This window comes from Phaenicophaeus curvirostris, chromosome 1 (assembly GCF_032191515.1).
Source record: "Phaenicophaeus curvirostris isolate KB17595 chromosome 1, BPBGC_Pcur_1.0, whole genome shotgun sequence".
NCBI classification, from domain to species: domain Eukaryota; kingdom Metazoa; phylum Chordata; class Aves; order Cuculiformes; family Cuculidae; genus Phaenicophaeus; species Phaenicophaeus curvirostris.
The window spans coordinates 58,288,511-58,300,926 of NC_091392.1; the positions used below are offsets into that span (position 1 = coordinate 58,288,511).

Sequence of the window (12,416 nt, forward strand, 5' to 3'; positions counted from 1 at the left end):
CTTTCAGAGGACATCTCTACAAGGTCACAAAAACAGCAGACAAGTATGAATTAGAAGTCTTAGATAATAGCTTTTCTCTTTTTTTTTTTTTTTTTTAGAGCTGTGTAGCACTTGGTCTCACAGAACACCCACATTGCTCCCTCTCCCATTCTGGATGTTCATCCAGGCACATGAACAGGTGCCCTGCCAGTTCTCAAAACACAACCTTTCACTTAAGCATGTTGTGATTTTTTTCTGACCTACTTAACAAATGGCCTGGTCTGGCCAAAGGGTTTTGTTTGTTTTAAAATTGTGACTCCCTAGCCATAGAGGTAGAAATTGCAGCTAAGGAGAATTTTATTCTAGATGGCTATATGTGCCTAGGCCTTCCTGGGTTACTACCATCACATTTCTTCTGGCAATCCTGCTCAATTCCTAGACCCATGGCTGACAGTCAGCCAGGGGTGAACAGCAAGCAACACGATACTTGTCTGTTGCCCAGCTACTGCAAACTGGAGATGATCTGTTACAAGCCTTTGTAGGTGGAACTCCAGTAACTCTGAACTAGCCAGACTAATATACTAAACTTGGGTTTAAGTAAGAGCTATTGCCTATTTTGAGCTCAGGAAAGAAGCTTGGTGTGCTGGCTTAACATGGTCCCAGCTATGTAAGAGCTGCTTTACTCTGGCATCTAAGATTGCCTGCAGCAAGGACATTCTGCAGCAGTTCAGTCTCTCATCAGGTTTGAAGCACCAGCTGTTGACTAATGGCAGATTAGCAGGTCTCCATGTATCTGTTTGCATGCCCAGTGATTTCTCACCAGGAACCACTTTTCCAAAGGGCTGAAAGCCTGCAGAACAGCTGGAACATCATTATTGCTACATTAACGGTCACTAGGGAAACAGGAACTGCTGGTACTGCTTCCAGAGTGATGTCTACTAGTAGGGGAAACAAGTAAAGAAGAGAAGCAGTGGAGCATGAAGTGAACAACAAAAGTGGACTAAGTGATGTTTCTTCATCCTTCTGCATCCCTTACAGGGACAGTGGCTCATGTTGCATGGGAGTTTCCAAAGAAACCACTGTTGTGATTGCTGTAGTACATGGTATATCACCTTACAGGGCAGGGATAAAGAGGTGGTCCTCACAGCCAGAAACACGTGGTTCATATAATACAGCAACCTTTAACTGTTGTACGAAATACAACCTGTTGTGATATTTTACAGTATCTTGAAAAGCTCAGGAAATAAAGATACCTCTTAGTACACAATTTTCTATCTATATTAGATAACCTAATAAACACTCAAGCTAATTAGCTGAAATATTTCAGTAAGTCAAGTCCCTTGCAGCGACTATCTTCTAAGGAAAACAAAAATTATGGTAACCCCGGGTGTTACCTAGTAGCAGATTTATTGCAGCTACAGGTTTACCATGGAGACCAGTTTTTCTGCAATACCAGTCTCCTCGGCTAGAGGGTACCATTATTCTTCCAGTAAGCCTAATTATTTCACAATTACAATGAACAACGCCACCTACTTGCACAAAACAAGATACTTCCTTCAAGGTGCTCCTGAGGAAAACAGATTTGTATCTCATCATTTATTTCAGGCTTCGCTTGCTTTCTAGAAGCCCGCTGGATAAGTAGCTTCCCCTCAATAAAGCCACTAAGAAGGCACAAGGCTGCTGGACACAAGATTCCGACACCAGCCACCCAGTTCTACCAGCACATCTGGGGATACAGGAGGCCTCACACCCTGCCGCATGCAGCCAGGCTAACACACCCCACCCGTTGAAGTTTGCCAGCAAAGCACAGACAGCAGCAACAGCAAAAGAATTTGGGTTTGAGTTGATAAAACAGTTGGCTGTCATGTAACTACATAAGCTGTGGTCGTGCCTTCCGTTGGCCCTCCAGGCACACAGAAATGCCCCAGCTGAACACCTTCCTACTGAAGGAGGATAGAGAATTTGCTACCTGGCTTCAGAAATCTGCCACTGTGACTACTGCAACTGAAACTCTTCCCTCAATACTAATCCACATAAGAGCTGTTCAGCTCAGTCCTTGTTTTTGCAGTACAGGTCCATATGTTATTCGCAATATAGAAGCTATGTTTCATTTACATCCAAAGAGGCTCAGTGCACCAATTCATAACAGCAATACACCTGCTTTTTCAAACTACAAAGGTATGGTCACTATTTACACTAACTCAATAACATAGTAACACAGTTTCCAAATTACATTTTATTTCCTACAACACCACTGATGAAAAGTAACGAGTTTAAGGGTTACTTTTTCAAAGTTTCAGATCTGTTTTAGTACAAGTTTCTTTTAGAGATAAGAATAATTTCCAAGTTTGTTGCCTCAGATGTTAACAAAGAATAATTCCAGGCCGAATGTTTTGTCATAGGTATTGATTCTCTGTCACATTGCCATGATTTATATTCCAACAGCAGAATGAATTTCGTCAAGCACCAAGTCTTTACAAGCATCTTATCCTCTCAGGGGTCAGAGGGGGAATACACAGACACTCACCTTTTTAGGTATCTCATGTTTTACCTGGCTTCTCAGAGCAGAATCATTCCTATAACAGAAGTTTAAGAAAGTCTGGATATGTCATTTCAGCGCAGCATTCCAAATGAGATTTGAAACAAAAATATTTTCTCAAAATCTCTAAACCTTGCTTTACAGTTTAAAGACATATTTTCTAGTGTGTAAGAACATGGCAAGTTTCTAGTTGAGGCCTTAAAGACTGTAGTTTGAAGCTAGGAAGTCTTCATTTCCATTTAAAATCCTCCACATAGCAACTTCAGTACTAAGCACAGGAGAGTCTCATTGTTGAGGGGAATCATTCTCCTGGCCACCTTAATACTGGTGAAACTACATGGAATACGATCTTGCACAACAAGCTCCTAATGATGGTGAGAACCACCCCACTGTACTTTCAACACGGATATACAGCTGAGCATCTGTTGCTATTAAAGGAGCTGAACGTCATTGTAGCGTGGAGGTATTTGATTAAGTTTGTGTCTTCCTTAACCCAGACTAGATCTAGAACTTTAGCGGTTGGCAGTAGCCTGCACCCATCTTAAAAGGTATATTACATGCAAACACACACAATTTCCAAGTTGTAGGTATGTGCAGAACTGAATCAAGCTCCACTCTACCCATTGTCAAAAAAAGAGGTACAATTTTCTGCTCCTTTGAGGTTGGCTGTTGATCCCCAACTTGCACTCCTGAACAGATGAAATTATTGATTTTCTATTTCTGTTGCCTTCAAATGTCTGCTAATGTTTGCTCTGCATCTATAAGTTCTACAGAAGTGAATGATTTGTTGTTAACAATAAGTCCAGGTACTAAACATCTCCATCATTACTTATCTCCTTCAAACAGTCACCTACCAGACTTTTATTTAAGAGTAGTTCACTTACAACTCTCCTCTGGTCTTCTGCTTGCTGTTAGGAAGAAAGAGTGTTTGTCGATATGACTCTGGCGTAAAGGGATTAATGTTGACAAGAGATGCTTGGGTAGAGTCATCCAACTCAGCACGAGGAGTAAATCTTGGATGTCTGAAGCCTTTGGGTGGGAATTTTGTCCCAGATGAAGGAAAAGCTGTCTTTGATAACAGGGTCTGTATTGAGGAAAGAAAAAAAAGCAGCAGGTAAGCCAACAAAATGTTTTTGTCGCTGCTGTGTCAGAGTGAAATATCTGCTCTCCTGCAAATCAAGGAGAACTCTGTTCCCTTCCTTAGGATAGGGAAATCATTAAATCCCTGCATCTTAATTTAGTCCTGACAATATTCTTCTTCCACAAAAGGCTACATTCCTCATTAAGTCCTTTCAGACTCTGTTCCCTGCTCACTTGGGTGGGGCCTGCAGAGCCATTTTGGCAAGCATAGTCCTCAAGAGGAACCTGCAGCTCATTGTTCCCACCTACACAGAAATTGCATCACATGTTGTATTAACATGCAAGACTTAGTTGTTTCAAGTGGGACTGTTGCATCAGTTCAGTCAGGACAGGTTTGTCAGGAGGAGAGAGAAAACAAAGTTCCCTTTTGGTTTCTAAGCAATAAGCAGCATTAGTATAGGGAAAGTTAGTAGAAATATTTTTATACAGCTACTAGCAAAGTAGCCAGAGAACAGTTCTTCAAGAAAAGCTTCAGAAATTTAAGTTCAGAAGGAACCTCTGGATCTTCTATAGTTCAGCTTACTACAGAAGACATCCCCGTGGGGTTTCACCTGTTAGTCCAAAACCTCAGCTGAGTAAAGCATAACTTCAAAGAAGCAACTAGTCTTGATCCAAATGCAGAAACCTACTTACTTACCGTGATTTGACCCCTTCAGTAACCATCAGTTTTTGAAATATGTAAGTTTTTTTACTTGTTTCAGTTTAAAGACAGTGGTGTAAGTTCTAAAGGGTTTTTAAACCTTTGCCAGTATCTTGCATCCATCTAATTGATGCTGCACTCATGTATATAGCTACGTCCAGGACATCCCCCTATTTGTATAATGTACTCAGAAGTTCAGCTGCTGGTTCACTATGACCCTGAAAAAGTGCTTGTTGATCACTTTCTCAAGGTCTGGTCTGCATCTCCTTGCTCTGGGATGGAAAGGTTCTGCATATGGATGTATTAAAAGCAGTACATGTCCAAGCCCAGTCTACAAGGCAGACTAGAAGCTCTGTAGAATTGTTGCTATTGTCTAGTCTTGCCACAAGTCAAGAAAGAAATCCAAAATACCACTGCAGAGTGCTGTGGTATGCACGCAATTCCCATCTGCTCTGCTAGGGCTCTATTTCGTAACCAAGCAGACTTGTCTCCTGTAACATCATCTGAGATTAGCTGATGCCATACAGTGCAAGGCAGCTACCATAACTAGCACTAGCAATCTGTTCCAGGGTTGGGTAAATCTACAAATTAAAATCATCTGCCTCCTCTACCATGCATTCTTGCTGAGGCTCCAGTGCACATCTATCCGCAGTTAAATATGGCTCTGCTCTCTTACCCTTTCTTTTGCCTTCAGCTGTTCCAAGATCATTACTCCCAGCCTCATTTATAAGCAGATTTAGGCCCTTCAACATGTTTTTCAGCATGCTCAGAAGCCAAGACGACAGCAAAAAAACCCCTGTTGATTTAGTGCAATTGCTGTTCATGGGCTACAAGGTGACCAAGCGCAGGTGGCACGTCCCAAAAACATCCAGCAAACATGTTATCTACACAACAGCACACAGAGCATTCTATGGTACCAGTAGCCCACATGGTCTGGAAGATATTTTAGACCTTGCCCTATTTACCAATTGGATTCAGGGTACCTAAAAGGGTAAATATAGGAAATGCTTGGAGCGATGCCCATTTAGAGCCACTTTCCCCTAGAGAGCAGCAAGCCACTCCTCAGTAAGTATGGCCACACAATTGGTCATATGCAGCCATACAATCATCCTTCTCTCCACCTAATCAGGTTTCTGGAAGGGGACCAGAGGTCAAATCCTAGCACAGGAGTGCTAAAAGGACTGATCTTCCATGCAATACTTAAGCCAAGGAACAACTAGTCTATCAGTAGAACAGGAATATTGAGAGAGGACTGAAAAAAACCCTATATTTCATTGCAAGTCTTGAATGCTAGAAGCCAGTGCACACAACAGAAGTCATCTAGGAACAGACAAGCTGACACCAAGTCTCCACTTGTGCTTAAAGAAGCAAAAGGAGCAGTTGTATTATATTCTATACAAGAAGTTTCATAGAAAATTGGGCCTGGAATCATTCTCCTAAGAAACTAGCTCAGTAGGCAAGTTACATTTTGGAACAGTGACACAGAGGAAGATAAGCTAACCTTCTTCCACAGGCACACATTTATTCATTACCACTGTCACAGGGGATTTGCTACTCTGGGAACAAAAATCGTGCTTTCCCCAAATTCACTGAGCAGCTCAGTTTCACACAAAATGAGAATCAGTGTCACTGGACAAAAAGCTGGTTGGAGGCATTTCAGACTTGCCAGACAAATGTACTCCAGCTGCGACACCATTTCCAACTTTCTCTTTCAAGCAAAAAAACTCTTGCATCCAAGAATGTGCTGAACAGAGCCATTAGAGCAGCTGCTTATCTCCAAGCTCGCCCCTGGAATGACAAGTTCCTTGGAGAGATTCATTTATCCCTATGGGAGCACAGTGCACATGCAGAGGTGCTACAGATATCCACTTCCCGAGGCTGAGTGCGAGGGGCTCGTGGCTGCTTGCTTATTTAATTCAGACAGGTCCAACACCAACTAACTGGTTTTAACAACAGCTTGGAAAGAGTCAAGACACTTGCTCCCACACAGAGGTGCTATTCATACCCACAGAACAGTGCTTCCATAGTTATGGAGTTTATGGTTCAAGTTTCTAAAGGAAGAGCATTTACTAACAATAGTAACATTAAAAAAGTGCTTTCTACAGAGCTAACAACAGGTCCTCTCACAACCCACGCAGTGATATCCCAATAATACTGCGGCCCCTGCCTGTTCAGATACAGAGTTGATACATGCCATTACCTTGGGAGTGTATGGGGAGTCATACAACTGCAGCTTTTTCCAGGTGATGTGCAGTGGAATCTCAGTATTACCCTGTCTCTTGCTCACAGCTGGTGAAGGATTCAGAGTGGGACTCATCCAGGCTTTCGTTCTGCTCAGGAAAATCTCACTAAACTTTCTCTGAGGGGTTACTGGCAGAGGACTGCTCCCTTGCCACTTCTGGAACTGGCAGCTCCTGGGCGGGGTGAAGCTCAGGGAATCCTCCTCATGCACACTTTTGTCTTCACTCTCTTCACCACAACTGGAAAAATCCAGTTGCTGAATGAAATCATCGCTGTTGTCCCAGTCTTCCATATCACCGTACGAAACAGAACAGGTAGAGCAAATGTTGGCCTGCTCTGTTAGAAGGAGAGGGGCAGAAAGAGAGGAAGGTGGTGTTATTTACACAGGCAGACTAATCACTCTCTTCCTTACTTTATCAGATGCATTAAGTTCTGCTCAGCACATACGCCCACCCTACACCCATCCCACTTAAACAGAAGCCTTGATCACTCCCAGATGCCTTTTGATGGCATCAGTTAAGAGTACCCCATAATTAGCAAATACAAATCCATTCGGTTGCTATTCATGTTACAACAATAGATCCTGCTTTTCACCTTGCTGGTACAAGTCAGATACAACTCAGAAACCTCTGCCTTTCCCAGTAAGCCTCCAAGACAACTTCTCCACCTACCAATCCTTCACCTACTACTCTCATCACATGTAAAAACAGAGCTATCAAGCCCAAAAGAACAATACATATCAGCTGCCCCTTCATTCTTTTATAACTTAAATCTTTCAGCCAGAGAAGAAGAACCCAGACTACATACAGCTGTAAAAGCAGAACATACCCCAGGCAGCCACCAAATACCCTACAGGAATTCCTGGCACATTTATAACCACCCCATACACAAGAGCCACTGCTAACAGGAAACACCTGAAGCTCAGCAGCACCTGTGCACAGTTGCCTGTGCCTAGGAAAGCTGGTGAATGAGGGCTATTGCTGTAGATGTGGATTTGCTGTGCCTGCAACCAGCTCTGCAGGGAGTCAGGGCTCCCTCTGAGTCATCTTGTTGCTTCTGCATGCTCTTTCCTCCTCCGACTTTCTGGGGGCCTATGGGGAGGTGAAGTTAGCTAACAGCCAGTCTGGTTCATGTTAATCACATCGGAGATGAAGTCTTTGTGGGCTTTACTTGGCTAAGTGATAAGTCTTCTGGTGATGGGGCCCTATGCTTCTTTCTTTTAAGTCTAAATTTTACTTCCTGCATTTAGATGTGTTTTAATTTGGACAAGCCTTTCAGCCTTCACGGAGAGGTTAGTAGCCTAATTTATAACATGCTAGACTTCAGGAGAGAGTTAAAGGTCTTTGCATGTGTTTGCCTCTTGAGGTTTCCAGTGCATGTCCTGGGAGAGGAGGCAGAAGCTGGCGGTGTCGGTAAAGGCAGCCCCATAGGTAGGGTGGCTCTGCTGCTCACCAAGAGCAGGTCAATGTCTCCTCTTGCTGCACCTCTAAATAACAGGGAACCTTCTGTGCTTTTATGAGCCTGCCTTTCAAAGACGGGCCAGAGTAAGCCTTAAATAACTTGGAACATGGTCAATCCAGCCTTTTTTTCTTAGTATCAAGGAGAGCTGCTAGAAGGACATACAGAAATTGGAAGTGGCTGCAGGCCAGAGGAGATGGGGTTTTAACTGAACCAACATGAGCTTTCCAATGCCATGTTGAGGGGAATTCCCTCCAACAAAAAAAAAAGGGGGGGGAATATGTCAGTCTGAGGTCACTCAGGCCTCCTAACCTGGTCTTTGAATGAAAGTATGGCCACAAAGGTCTCTAAAATTGCCTGATAAAACTGTGACTACCAATCCATTTGATACAACCCACCAAAGCGGTGTCAGGAGAGCATGCCAAGAACTCAGTATCGGTTTTACTGCTGCATCTAGCCTAAAGGCTGTAGCATTTCTTCCAGGCACAGAACTGGTTGCTGCTTTGCAGACTCCCTTTTCCTGTAATGCAGCTGCTGCATCTCCCTGTGCCTTACCTTGAGTGAGGTCTAGAAGCCTGGGAGTGCAGGTACTGGCTGCTTTTTGCTACAAAAAGCTGTCTCTGCAGCATCTGGCCAGCTGAGATCCTATGCCAGGACCACTTTAGTACTGCTGTGTTCTGACTGTATTAATCAGATGTTCAGTATTTGGAGATTTGGATAGGAATACCTTATTTTAAATCTGAAGAAACAATGCTTTTAGTCCCCATAACTACATTTTGATTAATATCCCAGGAATGAAATTCCTTCTGACCACAGTTTTCAATCTCACATGAAACATTTTCTTGATTTTTTCTTTTTTCTTTTTTTTTTTGCTCATCTTGAATCTTCTAACTAAAAGCCACCATGTTATCACTTCATATTTTTTCTGGAGGACTACTCAAAGATCTGACAACAATTATCTTAGCCTTCAGCCTTCAGTTAAAGAGGAATTGTGTTATTTTCCTTTTGAAGGAGAGTATTTTCTCCTAAAAGGGTCACATTATCTCCTGGACTAGGTCTTTTCAATTGTGATGAAATAATAAAGTAGAAAACGTGGCCTTCATGTTTTGCAAATTTAACAAATGGCATGCCTTCAGCAGGCCCAGATTGCTGGCCATAGTGATTTAAATAGCTCTAGTGCCACCAGGTCTCTTGCCCCATGAGGGCTTTTTCACCAAAAGCAAAGGTCTCTAACAGTGATGACATTCCACATCTCTCAGAGCCAGCGCTGGCAGCCTCTGCTCCCTGTCACTGGCTGATGTCCCCACTCCATCCCCTCCCTCGTGCTGGGGTGACAGCACAGCTGAGGGACCAGGAACCGCTCTGCACCACGAACAGCCACATGGATTACAGAGGAATTTTCATTTGGAATTCGTTTCCCCTATCTGGATTGCTGGGGGACAGACTGACATTTGTGCCAGTGCCACTGTGGGAGGGAAGGAGAAGGGAAAAACAAGCTGTCACTTTAGCATCACTGACACACAAAAAAACGTTCATCAAAATGAAGCTTGGCACTATCTATATGGTTAAAGCAAAGCATGTGGCCAAGTATTTGCAGAATCTGGCTTTTCTTTATACAGTAACACAATATTGTGCAGGGTTTGGTTTTGGTTTTTTTCTTTACCAGTCACCTTCCACTAAAAACTCCATCTGCTAAACACCACCTACTGCAGTCTATAGATCTGCAAAGTAAACTTCTGCATGGGCTTTGTGGAAGAAAATGCCCACTCAGTGTTGGAGCTGTCTGAAATGAAGCTCACAGCAAAAGGATGCTGATGTTACCAAAAAAAGAGAAAAATCCCAAACCTCACTGCTGAGAAAACTGGGTGATGAGTTTCTTAATGGTGTATTGAACACTCAGAGCTGCTCAACAGGAAAAAAGCTAGACAATTAAGGTTTTTATGACAATATCTTCCCTTTAATTGTGGTCTGCTTAATTGGGTAATCCAATTAATCAGAAAGTCCTAGGGAATGGAGTTAAACCTAATGACACTTAATGACATTGGTGGTAGCGTAATGAGGATGGTAATTATGCAAAAGTTGGCTGCCTGTGGATGCCTTGGTCATGCCTGTGCTTCCATCTTTCAATCTCAAGCTGATTCTGCCTGTTATACTGAAAACTGTTGCAGCTTTCTATAGCACATATTCCTGTGTATATATGAGGTCCAACACAAACAAACTCCTGAGACTGTGCCTGTAACTTTTATTATTTAACAAATTAAAATAATCAACTACAGTCTCATTCAAAACAGTTCCCTTCTGAGCTGACACACAGCTGTGTACAATCCAGCTCATGTTCAAAGCAATTCCACAGATCATTTTCTGAAAGGCTATTGAGGATCTCCATCTTCTTTAATTTCACAACTTCTACAGACAAAAATATGGCTTCCTTTGAGCACCAACTTAGAATCATAGAATGGTTTAGGTTGGAAGGGACCTTAAAGATGCAAACCCCCTGCCATGGGCAGGTACACCTTCCACTGGATCAAGTTACTCAGTGCCTCATCCTATCTGGCCTTGAACACCTCCAGGGATGGGTCTTCCATATCTTCTCTAGGCAAACAGTTCCAGTGCTTCACCACCTTGATTGAGAAGAATTTCTTCCTAGTGTCTAATCTTAATCTTCCCCCTTCCAATTTAAATCCGTCCCCTTATCCTATCACTCTACTTCCTGATAAAGAGCTCCTCCCCAGCTTTCCTGTAGCCCCTTTTAATTACTGGAAGGTTCTTATAAGGTCTCCCTGGAGACCTCTTCTGCACACTGAATAAGCCGAACTCTCTCAGCCTGTCCTTATACGAGAGGTGCTCCAGCCATCTGATCATCTCTGTGGTCCCCCTCTGGACCTGTTACAACAGTCTTTCTTGTGCTGAGGACTCCAGAACTGAATGCAGTAGTCCAAGTGAGGTCTTACCAGAGCAGAGTAGAGGGGCAGAATCACCTCCTTTGACCTGCAGGCCACACTTCTTTTGATGGAGCCCAGGATATGGTTGGCTTTCTGGGCTGCGAGCGCACATTGCCAGTTTGCGTGCAGCTTCTCATCCACCAACACCCCAAGTCCTTCTCTTCAGCACTACTCATAACCCATTCTCTGGCCACACAGTATTTATGAATGGGATTGCCACTTGATCGTTGGGATTTCTTCACTGAAAGTCCCAGTCAATAACTGAAAGGTTTATCTTGTGGATTTCTTCAGTTTCACAAGAAACTTGATGTTAGCTCACTGTTCACATTTGCATGACAACATTTTCTGACCAAGGGTAAGAAAACGTCTATATTTGAACATGTATCCAACCGCACTGAGTGAAGTGATCGAGTTGAGCCTCGTCTCACTGTGATGTGTTCTACAAGCATTACTTTGTCACTCCCCTCTTGCTTTTGGTTCCCAAGCCGTAGGGTTAGCCTTGGGTTCTTTGTGTCTGCGCTCATATATACAAACCCACCCACCAGCACTAACTGGATCATAGAATCAATAAGTTGGAAAAGACCTCTTAGATCATCAAGTCCAACCATTCCTACCTGCCACTAAACCATGTCCCTGAGCAGCTTGCCTACCCGTCTTTTAAATACCTCCAGGGATGGTGACTCGATCACCTCCCTTGGCAGTCTCTGCCGGTGCACAGTGACCCCTTCTGTGAAATTTTTTTCCTGATATCCAGTCTGAACCTCCCCTGGCACAGCTTGAGGCCATTCCCCTTTGTCCTGTCCCCTGACACTTGGGAGAAGAGGCCAGCTTCCTCGTCTCTGCAACCTCCTTTCACATAGTTGGAGAGAGCAATGAGGTCTCCCCTCAGCCTCCTCTTCTCCAGGCTAAAGAACAGCAGTTCCTCAGCCGCTCCTTGTAAGACTTGTTCTCCAACCCCTTCACCAGCTTTGTCGCTCTTCTCTGGACTCGTTCCAGAGCCTCAACATCCTTCTTGTGGTGAGGGGCCCAGAACTGAACACAGTATTTGAGGTGCGGTCTCACCAGTGCTGAGTACAGGAGGAGAATAACCTCCCTGGAACCCCAGATTCATGGCTTGCAGCTCCCACCGATACAATTTCGGGGGTGCAGAAGCTGTTTCCAGCCCGAAGCTGCTGTGCTCAACTCCCTGGGGTCCCTGCCACAAGGCACCTCCCTTCCCTTCCTTCACCTCCTGTGCCCCAAAGCCTGATTCTCCAGCGGGAACCCTGCTGTGCAGGGGGGACCAGTCTAGCACATCCTACTGGGTGCCCTCAGTCCTCTCCAGGGGAGAGCACAGGAATCGGGAGCCCCTATCCTGGCCAGGCTGGCCCTCGGGCAGCTCCAACTGCTTTCCCAGCCCTCCCCACTGCCCCCCAGCTCCAAGCGCGCCCCCCGCCCCTCGGCGCCAAGCCCCGCCCACATCGACGCAAAGCCCCGC

The 12,416-nt window shown here is 44.2% G+C and overlaps 1 protein-coding gene across 1 annotated transcript; it reads right to left on the bottom strand.

Moving 5' to 3' along the window:
- Nucleotides 1–3,398: 3,398 nt before the first annotated feature.
- On the bottom strand, nt 3,399–6,831 carry LOC138733440 (wee1-like protein kinase 2). Its single transcript, XM_069881052.1, has 2 exons — nt 6,499–6,831; nt 3,399–3,602 (listed from the first exon to the last, which is right to left on the bottom strand). Exons 1-2 carry the CDS (start codon nt 6,829–6,831, stop codon nt 3,399–3,401), a joined length of 537 nt encoding a protein of 178 aa, XP_069737153.1.
- Nucleotides 6,832–12,416: the final 5,585 nt, after the last annotated feature.